The following is a 22218-nucleotide window of genomic DNA, read 5'->3' on the forward strand; positions in this document are numbered from 1 at the left end:
TCTTGACGTCACGAATTTGACCTTTTAATAAACGGAAAACAGTATTGGTTTTCGTCTTAATTTCCGCTTTCACTAGGATCATCCGGAAAAGCAAGAATCGCCTCCGGAGATGGTGTTCGTTTAATTAGTAACACGAGCCAGGAACCTTGTTATCTGCGTCATTTCGTAATCGTATAATTATGAAATTATTAAGTAAATGAAAGTTGCCGAGAGAAATTTTCTTTATTAATTTAATCTTTATTCATTTAATCGTGTTATATCATTTTATTATTGGACTCGAACATAGGATTTTGATCCAAATATGGATCCAGAAACTCTTTAGAAAAATTTCACGTAAACACACTGTAGCTGCACTGATCTTGAGAATATAGGAACTGTATCGTTACACACACGAAGCAGTCTCAAATATAACGCGAATCGTAGGAAACAACTGTGGGAAAGAAATTAAACGCCATCACGCGAAGGACATTTTCTACTGCAACCCTTATTTTGTTGCTTTTATTCTCTCAACGAACCAAGTCCGTCGCAATTTCCATCAGACCTTTCCTCCTTCCCACACCCACGTGCAATTCTCTTTTCTCCCTGAGTTGCTATCTAATATTTCTCTCATAATAAATATTGAGCAGCAGCCCCGCATAGGTAACAATGGTTTACGGTGGACAAAAGAACTCGCGCTTATCAATAGAACGACCTTTTGTCCGTCTAACAATTAATCCCTTTCGAATTCTCAGTTCTTCATTTGACGAAAATCTTGAAAATCGATGTGCGCATTTCGTTTCAAAAGGGCTGCTTCTACCCTCAATAATGGAGAACCGATTTCGGGCGGTTTACTTTCTGAATAAATACGCTCGTCACTTTTCGACAATCATAGAAAAGCTTATCTTTAAGAAGGAAATCTACATTTTAATATTTATTGTATCATTAATTACATTAATTATACACTAATTAATTATGACTTAAGAAAATCGAATTTACTATCATAAAGCTTTTAAAAAAACTCTTTTGTGTTATAGAAAAGTTTATCCTTTACCCTTTATACTGCCACAAAGCCACTTTAGTGACTTTGAGTGTGCTAATAAAATAGTGATATTTAATAAATTCTAAATGTATATTAATACAAACATATGCGTGTGTAGCGAGTACATAGTGTGTATTTGCGTTTTTATATATGTGTGCGTCTGTGTGTCTGTATAGCACTAAAATTTTGTATTATTTTTTTAATTATGTACTAAGCATATATTTGACAAAATAATTATGTTATTTCTTAGATTATAGATATATATACACAAAGCATATCACATATCATAAAAATCATGAAATGTAACAAAAAAAATATAAATAATTTACAAAAATTGAAAAACAATACAAAAAAATAAAAAAACAATATAAAAAAATATGATTACTAAATTTTTTCATTTATTTAAAAAAATATATAATTTTTCCATAAATATAAAAAATACAAAAAATGTTTACTGAATTTTTTAATTTATTTTTTTAAAATATATATTTTTCCGCATAAGCCTATACATTTATATTCATTCATATTGTCAATACTGCTCTTAGACTCAAAATTTTATAAATCAGTTATATGTTCAGAATTGAAATCAGTGACATCAGAAACCCCCAAATACGCTATTCTTGAGAAAATATAAATTAAAAAAATTTTTTACCTCCATTCCCTACCGCAAAGCCACTTTTGTGCCTTTAAATAAAACTCAAAATTTTACCTAATGTGTCTGTTATTTATATATATAAATTTTATATATTATAAAATTATATATATAAATTTTTGAGAAAAAACCCACTATTTTAATGTAAAAATAGCGGCAGCGTAAAGGTTAAAGAGAAATCTACATTAATATTTAATGTGTTATTTTTAATTAGATTAATTATCGATCTCACCAAAATCGAATTGTGCTATTTTAGAGCTTCTGTATTAAGAGATATTTCTAAGGAGAAACCTGAAATATCTGCGACTCTCTTGTGAAACAGAGACTAGAATTTAGCGTGTTTGATGATATATAATACGGAAGCAGTTCCTGATATAGACAATAGATTTCAATATCAATGTGTACGTGTGTATGTGTGGATAGCTCCTTATCTGCTCGATAATTAACCTCTTGGCTAGAGGCTGCTTGAATCAAGTTCGCCGTTTCCATGGAATTCGAGATACGATTTGTAATCACGTATTTCGATATCGAAATTCATCATTTTAAAGGTTCAACATTACCGGATTACGCTTCATATTTCAAGAATTTTTACAATTAGAAATTCTGAATAGACCGAGTTCACCGTTTGAATTTGAATTTTGCGGAAAATTCGCAGACGTGATACTCACCTGTGCATCTGCAAGGATGCGCCGCATCAAGGCCAGGGTGGGGTGCGTTGTGAGGTCATCTTGAAGGGCAAGCGCCTCGCCTTCCTCGTTCAAATGATTCAAAGTTTTGAGAGCTGCAATCAAAAAAAAAAAGAAATTGAAAATGCGCTATTAGTTGGAACAGCAAAAATGATGACGCGTTCGCTGGTTCATAGAAAGATCTATACGATTGTTTTGAAAAATACATTGGATAAAAAGAAAAAAAGTCCATTACGTCGGCATTACAATGTTTCATATTACATGTTTTCTCGCGATTAGGCGGTAAGTAACCGCTTTGCAGAGATCGCTGGCACGAGAACGGTGGCCATCGGATCGCGCTTAATCCTTTCATCCGAGACGTGCGAGAAGTCCGGAAATTCCCGAGCCCGGATCCGGACGTCGTCCAAGATGGCCGAGTCCTCTCTCGGGTTCGTTCGTCTCGCATTATCTTCGCCTGGCCGGTGGTACGAACGGTGAGATAATTGAATTCCCGTGGTAGTCGGCGATCGTGGCGCGAAGGTGGAAAAGCCCGGAGGGTTGCCAAACTGTTATCGACAAGTTCGTGAGAGGAAGCTCGTTTCACAGAGGTACCCGAGCAAGCTCGGGACAGCTGCGCGACCTTCCGTTGCCTTCGCGTTATCAAACGTGCTTTAGCATAGATCTTATGAAAGACACAGATATATGAGACATTTCGCTTTGATGTATAATTCTAAATTATTCGTAAAAAGTTGGATATTTATTATCAACCTAAGATATTGTTGGCCACAAATCAACAGAAGAATTTTGTCGCATCTCGAATGATTCCTTGTTTATCCTTTTTTTTTTTTTAGGTGCGCAGTCGTCAAAGGAAAACGGTAACTGCATCCTGATAAACAACCGGCTCAAGAGCGAACGACGATGAAATTATATTATATCGGATATAACACATTCTCAGAACTCGGTGCACGAGCTTAAACGCAATTTAGCGAGTTGCGTATGCAGTCAGTGACGCTTTGATGTGGCATAAACAAAATTCGAGACGTAAAGCTCCGTAAATTGCAAACGACAAAGTTTCGTGCTGTATAAGCATAAGAGAGGTCTGGTTAAAAATGCATTTTGACCTCGTGGAAAGTGGACCAAGAGAAGACCGTGGGACAAGATACAATTTTCAAAATTAACGCTATATTGAACGACAATCATCCCGCGAATTTTATTCGGGAATTTTTAATCGCTTAAAGCTGATCGCGCTACGCTGAAAGCGCGCAATTGCATTAGCGGCGAGTTTCGCGCTGCCATACATCGTTGCTACTCGGTGAAGATTTAATGACGTTTACCAGTTTACGTTCACCAGTTTACGTTTAATTCAATTTTAATCGCACGCACGCTCGATTTTTCGTACGGACGCGCCAGCAAAACGTCGAAACTTTAGTACAAGCGCGAAGCAAGCTTTTAGTTTTGTCGTAATGAGAGTGATAGCGGAAGAGCGAGAGGAGAGACGGAACCTGATCGCGATTATTTGTTGCGCCCGAGTTGCAATTAAACGCAATTAAACTGCCGCCTGTTTCCCGGAGAAAGTTGCATCGTGTTTTATCGACAAATCTCGCTTTGCTGTAGACAAAAGCCCTTCTTGTCGACAAGATGCGAACTCCAGATCACGCCGAGCGTCCTGCAAAGTCTTCGAAGGAAGAACGTATTATCGCTGGATCTCGAGAAACGACTTGTCGCAAAATTGCTCCTCGATCTCACGAAGGTCGAGAAGCTGAACTTTACAAAGGTAGAAACGTATCCTCAACGCAAATAAAAAGAAAGCTTGCAATCAAGTTGCTAGAAGATAACAGTGTATTGAACATCCCTCTCTCTTTACGTGTTATTTTCCTGCAAAAATCACACACGCAAATATTTAGCGTTTAAATTATAATTGAGAATGTGTTTACAAAAATATAATAATGTTTTCAAAATTATATTTTTTTAAATTATACGTTTGTGTGTTACACAAGTAAAAAATTATGCAGAATAGAAAAGAGTTAACGGCTTGTTATATCGTTAGCTCAGATATCTGTCCGTCATCTTTAAGTCGATTGATCGCGGATGAGTAGAAAAAAAACATGCTCAAGAGGGTAGATCAGCAAAGAGAGAGAGACCCCTTTTTTTCACGGAAGTCTGATCTCGAGGTTGTAGCGGCTCTTTAAACACACGGCAGCAGCGCACTCATATCAGAAACGTCAAGCACCTCACCGAGTAATCTCGCGCGATCGTTTCTGTCTTAACTAAAAGAAGGAAACTCTGTAGTGCTTCGTATACTGAATTTTCTCAATTAAACAGCTGCATACTGCCAGAGAAGATATTTCCGCGTCAGGGGTTAACCATTTACGCTTTCCAGAAAATATATTCCTCGTGAAAAATACACGCGTCAAGTTGCTGTGAATCAGAGAAGAATCGATTTTTTTAAAAATAGTATTGTAAAATAAATTTGAAAATCTCAATGTAACTGTCAAAAGTCCTCCTTTGACAGAAAAAGCATGCAATCCCAAAAGAAAATTTATCACATGTATTAAAGCTTATCTCATCATTTTGTAGAAAAATTGGAAGAATAAAACATATTTATCTATTACAATAAGTCATTATAAACTCGAATAGTGACACATGCTTGTTTCTCAAGTTTCTAGGACTCACGTCGATGAAAGTGGAATGAATCAGCTTCGTCGGCACGAGCCTATACGATATATCTCGCGTGCAGCGCGTGAAGCGAAACGTGTTCCTCGCGAAAGTAGGCGACCGCGTTGAAATACATATTTCGTGTGACGTCGATACGAAGGACGATCGTACACACATGTGCGACGACTCGTGCGATAGGTGTATACTCCAAAGTGCATACGGCGGACTCACGTGATCCCGGATGGCCCTTCCAGGTCGGGGTATATATAAGGTCTATACTACAAACATGGAGAGATACGCCTCCTTCGTGGCTTCTTCGACGTCGGAGTCGCCTTGATATACAACGCATATTCCGATATTATACGCCTCTCGTGTGTCAGAAGCGGGACTCTTTACGAGCTTTTACACCGACTCGAAACTATCGAGATCATACGGTCAGGCACCCTAATGCGAAACAGGAGCCTCGTTTCGGTTTATAGATAAAGCGATATGTAATCCGGTAACGTAATGTTACCGGAACGGGATGGTTTGTGACGGGAAATGTTAGTTTAAGGCACGGCTCTAATTATATTAGAGAAATCGCATGACTGCAAATAATGCGCTAGATTGATTGGCTAGACGGATGCATGTATGTGTATATTAAGCGCGATTTTGTTACACGTCTTGTTTAAAAAGTGCAGTGATCGCAAATCATGACCACGACCGTGTATCGTTCTAGCTTCCGGGATAACCGCGAGATGCGTGTTACGACCTCTCGAATCGACCGCTATCTATCATGTCGTACAACTCTCTAACTTTCTCGACGTCGAGGAAAATGAATGACCGACCGGTAATAAAAGTTTTAAAATCGCGCGCACAGATTATAACGCGAAATAGCCTGAATCTTATCGGAAAATTAATGAAATTTGACATTGATAAACTGCCTCGCGTTGATGCGCAAGTTCTCCCTTGCGTTGTCAAATTTGAAACCTTCGTGTCGATATTCGGCAAACAAATTTATTTTATCTGAATTTCTTCAACGCAACGGTCACTGTGACAGTTTTTTTTAATAAAGTATCAAATCGCGTATCCAGAAACACGTGTTCCAAATGCAGCCCGAGGTATTGCAACGAGTTTTCGTAATCCACGTAAACACAGGTAGCGGAGAATTACATTTGCGCTTAATACATATCCGGTGGTGCGCGTAGTTTACCAGTCCGACTTCCGTATGGCAGCGCGCTGGAGAAATGGGATTAATGGATTAGCAATGTTTTGAATTACAAGCAAAGTGTAAGCGGGGCAAATATTCTCCCTCCAATTAGAGAATTCTACGACTGTATGAAGCTTTGAGTTACGACGAATTCGGCGCACCTGCGAGAATCGCCGTCGGGATGATCCTTTATAAATGCGGACAATTTAGCTGGTATATGCGCACTCGCGACGCAAGTTCATTCATTTTAAATAAGCTGGAAATATGTCACTCGCATATGTGCGGAAAAAAATGCCAGTTTATTTCATACCTCGATATACTTGCTATACTGTAAATTGGAAAAAATCTCTTAAACCTTTTAAACGCGAAATATAATACTTTTCTCTCAGTTTTATTTTCCCTTTTCCTTTTTTTATCCACACAAGTGCTATCTCGCGATTGGAGATATATTGAAGTCACAGACAGCAACGACAAGGAATAACCTGATGTATGATCTGTGCCAATATTACAGTGTATCTATGTAACGAGAGCGAGATTCTTTATCGACTATTACATCGGTTGAAGATATATCAAACTTATCGGAGGAAATATGTAGCGTGGAAGTAGACATGACATGTGCGATTCATAGCAATAAAAGGAGTAATTGTATAGTCTATATACATATTATACGTGTGATCTAAAATCGTAATAGCAATAATAAAATGTCGAAAATGATAACATATAATAACGGCATATTTTCTTAAATTGAATTAAAGTGAAAATAGTATGAATTAAAGCAATAATACAAGGTTTTATTTAAGGATTATATTTCACATCAGTGAAATCATATGAAGATCAGGGAAATAGTCACACTTTGCTCTTCCATCTTATATCATTGATTATAGCAGAAAGATTCCACTAAAAAGTAAATAATAATTATACATTATAAGTAATAATTAAATATTATTTAAAGTATTTTCTGTTTATTATATTGTAAAGATTGCTATTTTTTTATCACACATATCTGAAAAAAAAACATATATAACTAATGTTCAGAATTATATACATATTAGATTTTTCACTCCTAAAATGTTATAAATTCACAAAAAATGAACATAATTCTTATTCAGCTATTTCTTTAACAAAATATATTACTATAAATTTGTCTCATAATATTATATATAAGATATTATATATAATATAATATTACATATATTTCAAAATATCACTGATTCTTTCAATGAGATTTCATTGACTTTTACCGTGTTTATAACTAATTGTAAGACTATTCACTATTTTCCAATGTTAACTTTATACTAAATCCATTTAAGAGAGTACAACACCATTAAATAAATATGATAAATGTAATTAATTAATAATTGTGTTTATATAATAAACAGAACGTGACACGGTGTATGTTTAGCTTGATTAACGCCACTTTCAAGATAAGCTCGCGTAAGTGCCACGGATTTCCGGCAGAAGCTTCGCATGGCGGACGTAAGGCTTGAAACCTCGCACACACGATGTTTATCTTGTCCAAGCAGCAACGGGGAATCCTGTCTAATACCCTTATCCAGAACTGACCAGAGGCCTGTCATCGGACTCACCTTCCTCGAGGGGCTGCGCGCGTTTGGCGAACGCTTCCGCGAAAACGCCGCCGCGCGGCTTCCGCGAGGCATCCACGCCGTTTTCTACAGCCGCGCTCATTTTCGCGATTCGTGATTCTTCACCGGCTGTGCCCCTGTCGCGGACGTATCTGAAATTTACACATTACTCGAGATGCTCCCATAAGAAATATCGGAAAGCTTATCGTATGCTCGACGTTCCTCGACGTTCGGTCCCATATATATGTCATAAGAATAATCTCTCGAATTTATGCGTCAATCGATCGAGAATTACACATCTACGTACTATTATTTTTACAAACTATGTAAGTGGATCAACGTATTTTCGATTTGTTTATTAATGGGTAAAAGTATTTTTTTTTAAATCTGAAAAAAATTATATACCTACTTTTTTTGATCTTTCTAAATAAAGACTAAAATAATAAGTTTAAAAACTAATTTGGTTATATAATAAATATTATAATACGACCTTTCGTTTTTGAAGACTTGATACTATAGAGTTAGAAAAAACACAGACGAAAAATCATCTATCAGTACAGACTAAGATTTAATTGTGTCGTAGACATTAATGTATATAAAACATTCCAGAGAGATAAAAAAAATAAAAGACCAAGTAAAAAAAAAAAAAAAAAAGATACTGCGTTAATGATTGATTATGGATATGTTTATCGTTGTATTATTACGGCGTATATTATTATAAGCAGCAATTTTTTTTCAACTTAATAATAAAGAAAAATTATAAAATATTTATTAATCCTAAGACAATCCTTAAAATTTCGAAAAACATGGAGATAAGACTAAAATAAATTCCTACAAATTCTTCTCATTTCATTCGTTTTCTCGGATACTCGAATCTAATGCGTTCATTAACATTCACCCTAAAAAAAAGTGCATTATCATACAGGTTCTCCCAAACTTATATTTACATAACGCAATGGCTAACCGCTCGTTACTCGCCTCGGGGATGACGCCATTATACGGAAAGTCCGTATTGGCGGCTGGCGAGCAAACGACGAGCATATAACAGCCCCGTAACGCCGGTTGCCCCCGTCAATACTCTCTACTCCCTCCGAAAATGACTCCCAGCGCACCCCATATTACACGTCACCCTGTGTCCACACACGCGCGCATCGTCACCCTCTCGTCAGGAGATCTACCCGCCGTCATTCGATCGTCATAATTTATCATTACCCACGGGGAAAGACGCGTTCGATAAATCCACGCCATGTTCAACCGCGTTACCATTGATTTATGCACCGTGACGTTCGTACAGCCGTAAAGAGAGCGAGCGAGAGGAGATCTATCGCGTACCCTTTGCCGCGTCACGTCGTCAAAAAATTATACGCGCCCGCGCGAACCGTCGAGGAAAGAATTCGATGAAAAAAACTGTCGATCTTTTATTTCGTATGTGACCTTTCCGGTTCTGAAATATCCGGCGCGATATGATTGTACACGAAATAATATATAACGATAAATAATCCGTTAGACGTACTCACCGAGAGCTTAAAAAAGAAAGAAAAAAAAAACAGAAATTTGATTTCACAAAATTCTATTAATTATTAGATATAATGTTTAATATATCTATTTAAATTATATAATTGTTTTATATATATCTATATAATTATGTCATATATAACTGATATACATATACTTAATATACTTATATACAATATAAGTAATTAATTTACATTTTTATCCATTATTATAACTTTATATACCTAATAATTTAAATCCATTTTATCTAATTATGCGATTAAAGATTCACCATTTCAGTGAACTGCGCGTGTTAAAGGAATTAATAATTTGCAATTTCGTTATAGAGTAAGCGATTTAGACTATTTTTGCATAGCAATGCTTCAATCTGAATAAATTCACGTCCACTGCGAACGAGCGATTAAACGTTCGCCACTTCAATTTCTGTTGCCCGCTCTCGATTGAATACGTTTTCACGTTCAACGAGATAAACGACGATAACACACAAAATGATTAAACAATTTCGTTGCTTCGTATTCACTGTATTCAGCTAAATTTTGTCGTCTAATTTCGAGAAAACTCTTTTCAATATTACTTTTAAAACAAATCTTGAAACAACATTCGAACGAATATTTTATGTCACATTAATTTTATTCTTAGTTCAATATGACATGAATTATTTGTAAGTCTTAATGTTAGATATCAAACATATTATTAAAGTGAATTTTCTCGGAATTAGACAACAACATTTAGTTTAAATATAAATATGTCCTTCAGATAGTATGAATGTACAGATAAAATGATTATAACTCGAAGAGAAATCTTCGTTATTTATTTCACAAATCGATTTTACATATATAAAAAAGAGAGAGAGAGAAAGAGAGGGAGATTTGTTCTCCATTTTCCATTATAAATCCAATCAACGGATTAGAGCAGATTAAGGATCGTATGCGAGATGTGGGGCATCGCAAAAACAAAAATCACAGATATTTTATTATTCCGGTATATTTATGTCTCGACGACAAAGCAGGAAAGGGATTGCATTACGTGGGCGTTTAGACTCGATAAATTCTTGCGGGGTTGTGAGTCGGCTTCTGATTTATGTATCACGACAGTAGAACTCATAAGGGAGATCTATAGCTGCTTTTTTTCCATTTCTTCTTTCGTAGCGTTCCGTAGAGCTACGCGCAGAAATCTTTGTCGGTGATTTTCAACTCGGTGAAGATTTAAGACGGTAACAACCGCGAAACTTTGTCTTCGCTAGATGAGATATTATTATTACGTCCTCGTATTGCGTTAGAGCTTATTGATTTATTTTTTAATATGTTTTATGAAAAAAATTTACAGAATGATAACTTTGTATTAAAATTCACGATAAATTCTCGTAAGTGCGAAACATTTTACTCATTCATAGAATTTATTTGTTGATTTCTCTCGAGGGATATTATATTTTATTATTAACGTTATAATATGTATTATTATTATCATCACAAACAATATAAATTATTTTCTATAAGATTTTTATAATAACTGTTTTATATATATTCCACTTGAATAATCCCAACTGTTTTTGCATCGTCAATTTACTTTCGTGCGCTTCGTAACTGAAAGAGACTCGTGTTATTCTATTTGCATTAGTCGTGTTAATAAACTTCCAGTGAGTGTAACTCGTGATGAAAATAAAACGCGAACTGTGAAGAAAGAGAGAGAGAGAGAGAAAGAAATTATTCTCTGTGTTTGTGTGTTCTGTATGGTTTTATTTCTATCGATAAACTTTCGCAAATAAACACTTTTACGTTTACGAAAGTAAAAACTATAAAAATTATTTTATTAAAAGAAGATAAATGTATAAAAAGTGTAATGCTAAGAATTTGTTAACTAATCAATCGATATACTAACGCAATACTCTTGTGTTGTGATAGTTAATCAATTATATTGATTGATAGCCGCTAATTGTAATACTTAGAGAAAATACTCACGTTTCGCAGAGTAATGCAACAATACACAGAGCGGCTCATAATGTTGCCTACTTGCTTGAGTCTCGTAACACGACTGACACAGAGCCATGGCATGTAAACAATAGCGCGCTGTATTCGTCTCTACCCTATGTCGCCCGAAACGAAGGACGAATACTATGTGAAATAAATATCGTATAATGTCATAAAATATGTAACGCTACGTGAATAAATTTACGTGAAATATTCTGTTTCACGAATTTCGAAATGAACGATTGATATGTAGGTATTATTGTTACTTTATTATTCGTTACGTGATACTGCGCGTTCTCATTCTGAAAATAATAAGCAAATTACAACTGAAGGGTGAAAAATTCATAATGCGAAATATATTTGAATCAATTATATTTAAAGAGCTAATTTCTGCTTCCGTAAATATCGCAAGGAAACAAAATTATAATTTCCATTTTCTATTACTTTGATTCTTATTTCGAATAAATAATTATTTATCAAAGTAGTATTTTTTACAATATATTCATTTAAAGTAGGAATCAAGTGACAATAAAATTATTGTATGAAATTATTGTTTTACTGTAATATTTATAGAGAAGCAATAATTATTCTTTAAATTTTCTTTAAAAATATTGTATTCAGATATATGTACATATACATATACATATATATATATATATATATATATATATATATATATATATATTGCGTTTAATGATGAAAAGATAAATAAATATACATTTATTATATCTCATAGATACCTCGAAATGCATGGATCATGATAAGTAATTGCGAATATTAATCTTGGAATATTTATAATCATCCAATAATTTATTCCGTATATAAGGATGATTACACGTCGATGTATTTTGCATATATATATGAAACTGATAAAATAGAACTTATATTATTATTATCGATATATTACTGTCATATATATTGATTTATTTACTGGCACATTATGTATTATATAATAGAATATATTAATTCCAAAGAAATCAAAATGTATAGCAGATATATAAATGAGAAAATAATAGAAAATGTTTTATTGCTAGAATATGTTTGCAAAAAAAATGACAAACAATGATAGAGTAATTTTAGCAAAAGAGAAATTGTCTCTTTAAAACTTTGACAAAGATATTATCATCGCTCATAGTTTTTGCTGCATTGTGAACTTGGCACGAACGTAACCGCACTTTTTGATAAAGTAACTGAAGTTGACAAAACTAGAACGATAAAGTCGCGAATGAATTGATCAATATTCCACAGAAAGAAATTGATTTAAATTAAATTGAAAAATAAAATCATAGAAACTATAAAAATATTATTCTTCTAGAATTATCAGACAGTTATAAATATAAATAAAATAAAATAAATATAAAACACAATAAAATAAAATAAAAGTATATTTAAAATAAAATAAAATAAAATAAACAAAAAGTATATTTCTTATTGAAAAAATTCAGTTTAGATTTTCAGTGATCTATCATGTATATCGATATTTTTCACACTAAAATATACAAAATAAATGTAAAAATAGAATAATTATGGTATATGCAAAATAGCAAAGTGACTATTAAATAGATAAATGGATTCGATTACTTTCCAATGCAATTTACAATGTATTTTGGATCTTATTTCCCATCCTAGGAAGATAATAGAATGACGACCCAGCTGTGCTTCACGATGGAGAAATAATTTGTATTGCTGCCTCCCTCCTTCCAAAAACGAGTGTTATCGTCAGGCTTTGGGATTACGCGCGAATTTGTTGTCGTATATAGTTCCCTAGTGTCCAATTTCGAAGTAGACATTTATCGATTTGATCATCCCTTTTGATTTAGACGCATAATATTCATTTGGGATATGACAAAGTTTTGTTTACTCTTAACTTCATAAAGTTTGCTAATTTTCGCTTCAAATTGAAAGTGCCACTGGGTAGTGGAAATTCACAGATATTAGAAATAATTTAATTAAAATAAAGATTAAATCCGCAAAAGTATAACTACTCTGTATTCTATAGTTGTTGTGTAATATAATAGAATTTATATTTGAACTAGTGCTAGTTATGCAGGGGAGAATCCATTCAGGTCATCGAAATAAATGGAGGAGGCACTACGGCATTTGATATATCGACGGAAACGACCAAGTCACCGATATTTCCCGCTTCTCTCCTTCGTGCGGTTCGATCAATCCTCGCGAAGGGTCGACCAGAGCCCGTAAATACGAATTACGACGCGACCAGTTGTACCATCTTCGGATAACGAGGCGCATGAATTAAGCTCTCTTAAGCTGGCAGGACCAAATCAGCAAAATCAAATGGAACCTAATGGATTATTTAGTACTTATTTTGTACTATTTTGTACCACAAAAATAATTTTGTACCCCATGCCAATTCAGAAAAAATCGTGGCGCTGCTAACATAATATTAAGCTATATACCAAGGACGCATACCTATTCCTTCGAATGTTGCCATACATATGACAAGAGCAACAGCGCGCTACGTCTGTAAAGGTCGAGCGCCGAACACTGTGTGACGATGTAAGATAACAAATTCCTTATGCCTATAAAATAATATACGTAGGTATGTCGAATATCCTTTGTAAAAAATAGTGACGCGTCCTTGTTTGTATCCTTGGTATGCGTGACGTAGGAAGACACGGCATAGGACATAGTGGGGGAAGGCAAGTGGGGGAAAGGACCGCCGCGTCGCGCAGAAAGCAGAGAGACGAAAAAATTATTATTGTTCAGCCAACGCTCGAGAGTTAACAAGTACGTATTCGACATACATATGTCGTTTATATCAATAAAGTTTTTCTACCTCATTGTCAGTAGCTTTCGATATACGATCTATCTGATTCTTTTGTAAAACTAGTTTTACTTACAACATTTTTCGTTCTCGAGTTTCAAATTAATTTTATTAATAAATGAGTGTATTACAATTTTTCGCTTCATCATTCGATCCTGCGATTCGTATTTTGTACCACCAAAAATTAGTACAAATTCAGTACTAATCAGATCAGTTTTTATTTTTCATTTTTAATGGTTTTTATTACGATAGTTGAATATTAAGTTAGCAGGACCACAATTTTTTCTGAATTGGCACGGGGTACAAATTTATTTTCGGTGGTACAAAATTATTTTCGGTGGTACAAATTAGTACAAATTCAGTACTAATTGCATCTGTTTTGTTTTATTTATTTTTTTAATTTTTTCTTTTGGTCCTGCTAGCTTAATATTAAGTTAGCAGCGCCACGATTTTTTCTGAATTGGCGTGGGGTACAAAATTATTTTTGGTGGTACAAAATAGTACAAAATAAGTACTAAATAATTCATTAGGTCTCATTTGATTTTACTAATTTGGTCCTGCCAGCTTAAGAGAGCTCATGAATTAAATATAACATCGACTATGAGAATCTCTCTTGGAATCTAAAGTTTTTCCTTTTTATCGTGAAAAGCATTTATTCTTATATTATATTTCGCGTCGCCTCCATTCCACTATAATGTGCCCTCCATCCGTTACATCCGATTTGCAATTTCCGGCGAGTGTTTTCCCTCTTCGGTACTTTGTGTCATGTCTAATTTGCTCTCGATGGCGCACATCTCCTCAGGAGTCCGGGCACGAGTGTTGGTTGTCTCGCAGAACTAATTACCGAGAAACCCATTTCGAAATTTTGTTTCGCCAAAACGACGCGTGCCCCGCCCTCCCCTACGCCAGATGCATCCCGCGTCTTCCACTCTCGCGCAGAGAGAAATTGCGGAGCGCCAAACTCGGGTCGTGGATCCTCCTCGGTTCTGTCAGGAGTTTCGCGCAGATGAATGATAATTCCTACTGGAATGGAGAACGAGCTCTTTCCCTCTCGCGTGCGGAAGGAAATCTCGCGAGATGCAACACGGCGTGGCGTCGAATGATCTCGTGGCACTTTCCGCGTTGCCTCTTTGCCGCAACGTTGGGATTTATGACGTAAACCTAAATGTGTATACGGTATACGCGTGCGCGGATCTGTCTATTGTCGCGGGATTCGAGCCGTCGCGCGATACCCGAGGAAAAGTTTGTTTGACTTCGTGCGACGCGTCGCGTTGCTACTCGACGAAATAATCTGAAATAAGCTGAAATGTATATACGAGTAATTACCTATATACAGTTTGTGTTCATTCGCGGAAATTTTAACAAAAAAAGTTGATAGATCTTCCTTTCATTTTTGATACCTTCTTAATAATAATTTATATATTTATCAAAAAATATAACATAACAAAACGAAAAAAGATTATCAAAAAAATAATAAAAACAGCCAAATTAAATAATTTTTATTTTTCTGAAATTAATCATTATGTATAGAGCAAATTTTTAACTTGCAGAAAATAATTGAATCGAGAGCTGTAATCAGTATAACGCAGCTTCAATCAGCGATTTAGATAGATTTTTCTCTAATTTTCAATACTTTCTCAACAATTTATCTCTCAAAAAATATAATAACATTTAAACCAAAAAAAGTCACATAAAAATAATAACAGCTAAATAAAATAATGTTTACATGTTGAAATCGAATCATTATTTACATACGGTAATTTTTTACTTGTAAGAAGGAATTAAATTAAAAGCTGGAATCAGTATGATGCAACTTCAATCAGCGAATACCATCAATTTAATCCTTAATTCAAATAATTTCCGCGTTCCCTTACTTCTCTCGATCGTTATTGCGCTGCCGACGTTGCCATAAACCGCATCATTAACCTGATATCATCGGCAACTGGCCTGAGAATAGCTTATACAACCATGCGCGATTTTAATCTAAATGCAATGGAAAAAAAGAAATGGGTTCACGTATATTCGCGTGCGAATGGCAGGCGACGAGAAACTCGAAGGAGCGCGATTTTAAAACTAACGACGGTAGCGAAGTTAAATGCTCTTTACTTTTTTCCGCCTCCCACCTTAATTAGTGCACCCTCCGACCGCGTAATTATTGCGTTACGGTTGTATTAGACGTCAGCCAAGGCGAGTCCCTCCGCGCGAGAATACGCCCAGCAATTTCCAGCCTCCCTCGTTTTTCCCGCGCGTTATTTTCTTTTTCAGGCATATTAAACAGTGTCGGTGCGTCGTCGCATAAACGGGCGTGACATTTTTGTTTAAGCTCAAAAAAATGCACTCGACACAAATTGCAGCAAAAATATTGTATTTACAACGGATTAAAATGCATGTTTTTTAAATGCAGTCCTTTGGCTCGTTCATATGAGTAAAACTTGTATGAATTTATATTTTAGAATTGTGTATATATGTATATATATATATTCTTGTAGAAGCTAACTTTTCCTACTTATTATATTATAGATTAAGTAAACAATTGTTTGACAATTTTCAACTACTTGAATGTTACTACGCGATAGTTGATACAATCGTGATAAATTCTAATTAATCGGACAAAGTTTGATAAAGTCGTTAGATTGTTTTGACTTCGGTAAGTGATTCAACCGTAACGTTGAACAAAGTTTCTTATCTTGAATTTAGACTTTTCGCAACAAAAATAAACTTTCGTCCCGCGAAATTTATCGACAGCATGGCGTTTTAATTACTTGCGCATTTTATATTTCCTACCGTCTAATTGCTTCGATTAGTATTTAATAAGGATAAAATGAAACAATTATACAATACTAAAAATAAAAAAAGAAAATTATCTTTAAATATATCAAGTGCGATGGTAAAAAGCTCGAATTGATTTTCAAGAAAAAAATGCCACACTTTCGAAAAAAAATTATCCAACTCTTAGAAACTAGAAAAATTATCAAATTAATTCGAAAATCCATTTCGGAATCGAATCTATATAATGGTACAGCCTTATTGTTACATTAGAAAAGACATGACTCGCGATCAGGCTACGACTTTTAATCGACCTGTTCAATTTTTGTCAGCCGAGAACAATGAACACCGAGAACAATCTGTCTCGCTCGATGGAGCATTCAGGATGAGCCTTAACGGTGAAAGCCTGACCGGAAGAATCGACGATCCGTGACTGACGATACGATAATGCAAACGGTACTGAAATCTTTTCGTTCCAGACGAGATGTCGCCGCACATTTTATAACAGTTGCGACAGACAGATTGGCACAGATAGATAACATCGATTATCTCACATTGAATTTCTCGAAACAAAGCAATTGAAAATATAGCATCACATTTTTTCTGCCATTTTTTTTTAATCGGTTAGAAAAATTATAATAATCTTGGGAGATTTCTTGAAACAGAGTCTCGGAGATTTCTGCAAAGTTTCGGATTTCATATATTAGTTAATCATACGAGCAGATTAACGTGACGTGTATGTACACATATGCGTAATAATTCGCGATTAAAGTGCAAAGGTAGATATAGCAGCAACGTTGTCTTTCGCGGGATCCCTTCTCGAAATAAACACACGAGGCTGATTCTGGATAAATGCAGAAACGGCAAGTAAATAAAGGAAGGGAAAAGCAGAATAGCCGCGAAATCACTGCGAGTAACCGTATGACCGTAATACATTCCGGCGCCACGTACCGAGTGGCGCGGAAAGACATGACGGCCAAGTTTCCCTTCGCCGTGCACAAGCAAGATAACTTATTCCTTTTACGTGGATGCGCGCACGTGGGAAGATAGGTTGACCATGTTCAAATTCAGTTAGCGGCGAGGAAATTTATTTTGCGTCGGTGGCTGGTCTAATAACGACCAGCTAATTGCCATCTCTCTCTCTCTCTCTCTCTCTCTCTCTTCCTCTTCCCTACTTGAACGTTCTATCTTTCCACATTTCCCTCTGCCTCGATTTCTCTCTAAAATTGCCTGTTGTAGATATAGATTACGGTAGTGAAATAAGATCGGAACAGAAATGAACAGATATGAGAATAAGCAACGAGCGTGCAGTACCTATCTTTCACATTTATCTAAAAAAATATATTATATATATATAAAATATATTTTTAACAGATAGTGTGCATTTTAGACTCAAGTCCAGAATGTAGATTATTTTAACAGATACAGCTGGTTATATTTTATGCGCATACCTATCAACCTGAGTAAATCGGGCGTGTGAAGTTAGCACCCCGAAATGCAATTTTTATAGTTCTGATTAGAGTTCTAGCTTGTTCTTAAAGAGTTTAAGAGTTCTCTATGAAAATAAAAAGTAAATCATCTACACGGTAAAAAATTTTCTGTTAAATTTACCACATTTCTCGTGTCCCAATTTATCCACTCTAATTTTAACGTTAATTTAACAGAAGGCAAATATGTAAACAAATAACACAAATAGTATGTGAAAAATTAACACAAAAATGTGAATTAGTGTAAGGTTTACTTGTTAATTGTGTTGTTTTAACTCCTAGAAACGGTGAATATTAACTCAATGCAGAAGAGTTAAAATAACATAAGAGTATGTTAAAAATTTAACACAAAAATTTCTAGACAAGAAAATTTCAACAAAAATACAAAATGTTTTTTACCGTGTAGGAACAATATTTTTTTTTAATTAACGCAAGTTAATTTTATTAGCAAATTAATATAGACCTTTGATCAGTAGTTCCGAAACATCTTGTAGAATGCAGAAAGCAGAAGAAATAGAGAGAATCATGTGGGTGAGGGATAGAGCTATGAATATTTATATCACCATGGCACACGGTTACCGCGGTAGAAGCTTAGGAAAAAGGGACGCTACTGTACCGTACGGTAACGTTGAGGTAGATAGGTAGTTACTGGGCCTCTGTACGGTAGAGAATGCGGCAAATGAGCACGGTTTCATAATGCATAGGGTACGCGCGCTATAGTAGTGCGACACGTAATATACACGACGCGCATTAACTGTATATTGTATTATTTGCCTTACGTATATACAATAGCGGCTCTTACCCGACATAAAATTAGCTGCCCTTACATGTATTCCGCATTGTGTAAGAGCCGCGAAATTGGGATATAACGGAAGAGAACTCTTCTCACAGTCGCTTTTAGCCGCCGCTCGCGTGGTTATCGAATTCTTCTATCACATTAAGCTTAGTTTTCGCATTAAACAGACAAAGCTCAGATGGTGGATATTTAATTATAAAATTATATAAATCTACCATCAAGAATTAAATTTCCACTTTACCGCAAAATATTTCGTATTTAGTTATTAAATATTACTTGACAAGTTATTTCATGTATGATTTTTCAAAATTTTATTCATGCGAATAATAATTTATCAAATTAAAATATATATATATATATATATATGTTTAAAAATATATAAAAATATATAAAAATATATAAAAATATATTTAAAAATAAGAAAACATATATAATCAAAAAGACATGAAAGAGCACAAATATTCCATGCAAATGGTATTGAATAATCGCGATTTAGCTCGGCAAAAAAAGAAAGAAGATAACTATGTTATAGCCGTAGCCGAGTGAACCGTGAAACAAGGTATATAGCAGAGCATATGCTGTATCCATCGCGGCTAGATAGAGACTTTATCGTGGCACAGTGCCCTGATAAATAAATATGTACGTGCAATAACTCGAGAGCTATTCAGAATTCTGCTATACCCAGTGTGCCCGAATGATCGCGACTCTTTAATTAAAGTTCTCCAACAAAGTAATCAATTTTGTTTTAATTGACAAAAACACTTGTTTGTTATCAACTTTTCACTGTTATCAATTTTAATATTTAATACATAGAGTGAAGTACCTAACTTTATGATTTAAATTATCTTCATAAAAGCGCGCAGTTACTGAAAAATATTTTTAACAAAAGTTTCATAGTTTCAGGAAAAAAATGTGATATTTACATGTAACAGATTTTTTATAGTATGCATTTTTTAATATTTTAATGTTATCTCAGTTTTTTAATAGAATCATATGTTTTTAATTTTATATTTTTTTTACATAAATCAATTCTCATTATTCTACATTAAAAGTCTTAAAATAGAATTATCACAAAATCAAGTTTAGCAATATTTAATATTTAATTTCGACATGTAGTAACATAAAATATGTAAAATTTTGTAATTATAATATTCAAGGAGTAGAGATCATATTAAATATCATGAAATATGCATACAAGAAATTGTTACATGCATATTTTTCCTCTGAAATTGTGAAACTCTTATTAAATCCATTCTTCAATAACTGCATATAATAGAGATAATTTAAATCATAAAATTAAGTATACTTTATTCTGTATATCTTATTAAACAAATATTTGCATTAAATTTTTTATTAAAATCTAGCTAAAGCCAAAGATGATTAGCGAGATACATATCAAATAATTTCGAGAGACTATGTGCATTCATACTTGTGTACTTTCATGATACCTGACGTTAATCATCTAGGATTAAACTCACTTATTACATGCGTTTTCCTGACAAACGAAAAACATAAATTGGAGCGCAACCCTACTTGCACGCAATGCAGTCCTGCACGCACACGGGGTCCAAACGCAACAATGCACTCGTCGAGCGATGGTTAAACATAAGTTGCAGGTATAGTTCGCAACACACACACACACACACACACACACACATACTTTATACGAGCTCGTACACGCCAAAGGAGATGCGCTAAATTGCTTCTTAATTGCCAGCGACGGAGCTGTTCGTGCAATCCCACACGAGCGGGGGGAAGGGAGGGATTAGCTAGTCACGCTAATCGACCTCGATGCATCCCATCGACCGGCGTTGTGCATCGATATCCGTTGGAACGCGCGCACGAAACGGAGCCTTTTATCCGTATGTAGTCGATAAAGCGATCGCCTCTCGCCGATTTTATTCGCGCGAATCTAATTCGCTTCCACACATTCGCCGACGAAGTAGTATCGGAAACGAGTTACTCCGGCCTGAATTGTGTTAATGCGTTTTGGAATAGAGTGCCCCGGTTCTCTAAGAGATACCTCAGCATACTAAACAATGAATGTGTTACAGGCGTAATGACATGTGTAATGATTTAACAAAAGTTTTATTTTATTTCATTTTAAAAAAAGAGGTTGATTATTATTTTTAAAATATAATTATCATCACACTAAATTACTATATAGTTTATATGTTTATCATTTTCTATGTTTATGTGTATTAATAAAATAACATATTATTGTCGGATCGATATTGAAATGCTTGTTCTTTTGATCATCTTATAATGTTTTATAATAAAATGACTGTAAATATGTATAATTCGTAAAATTGATTTCTATAATAACAGCATTGACGCTATCATTACGTACAGAAAAAGATATAGAGTTGCAATTATTAAGCTGCTTTTCAAGCGGTACGTTTGGTAATCACCAGTTAGGAATTAATCGAACATGGCTCGATATAAAATGTCATTTTCAGTTCCGTGTAAATCGCAAAATCGAATACTATGGTCGATTCTTTCACATGACAGTCAATGTTAGATTGTGAGCGATGCGCTTGCTCACACGATATCGTATTTTTATCATAAAGCGGCTTCGTTATCAATTGCATGAGCGTGCGAGCACAATTGCGTGCGCACGTTTATACACATGTCATAACGTGAAAGCTCTCGCGGTTCCCTCTTTTCATAGTCATTATAAATTATTAAGGTATATTGTGACGAAGTTATATAGAATTCTGTGTGCATAAATATATGTGTACATAAATTATATAAAAATGTAAATATATTTTTAATTTTTTTACAAAAAAAAAAAAAAAGAAACTCTACAAGAATAATTTTCGAGAGAAAAATTCCAGATATGATTAAGTATTCTCGATTGAATTCTCGTTTCGATAAATATGCATATTACACACATTTCTCGCAACATTCCTCGATATGTCGGCCGATAGTATATCGATGCGCGAAGTTGCATAAAGAAGAAAAATATCGCGGTCGTAAAACAAAAGTCATGCCAGCGACGGACGATATATTTATATGCCGACGAGAATTACTCCGATGTAGGCGACGGTGGACATATGTCGGAGAGAGATAGAAAATGGGAGCGGGCACCCCGTATATCTCACCGTGGCTTATATAGTAGGAAGGCCGGTTATTGGACG

At 34.7% G+C, this 22218-nt stretch overlaps 1 protein-coding gene across 12 annotated transcripts in view; it reads right to left on the bottom strand.

Moving 5' to 3' along the window:
* Nucleotides 1-22218, bottom strand: part of Liprin-gamma (liprin protein kazrin) — a 119184-nt gene that overhangs the window by 51013 nt on the left and 45953 nt on the right. For 3 of the 12 annotated variants that reach the window (XR_012048545.1, XR_012048546.1, XM_072911260.1), the window contains exons 1-2: nt 7766-9359; nt 2339-2451 (exon numbers count right to left, since the gene is read on the bottom strand). Coding sequence is in view for 10 of the 12 variants with exons in the window: in XM_072911260.1 (XP_072767361.1) it covers nt 2339-2451; nt 7766-7865 (213 nt within the window). In the remaining 2 variants the exon portion in view is untranslated. Of the gene's footprint in view, nt 1-2338; nt 2452-7765; nt 9363-11235; nt 11730-22218 lie in introns of those variants that run through there. The other 9 variants (XM_072911253.1, XM_072911251.1, XM_072911257.1 and 6 more) reach the window with 7 other exon arrangements.

The sequence above is a fragment of the Anoplolepis gracilipes genome, chromosome 2 (genome assembly GCF_047496725.1).
Source record: "Anoplolepis gracilipes chromosome 2, ASM4749672v1, whole genome shotgun sequence".
Classification (NCBI taxonomy): domain Eukaryota; kingdom Metazoa; phylum Arthropoda; class Insecta; order Hymenoptera; family Formicidae; genus Anoplolepis; species Anoplolepis gracilipes.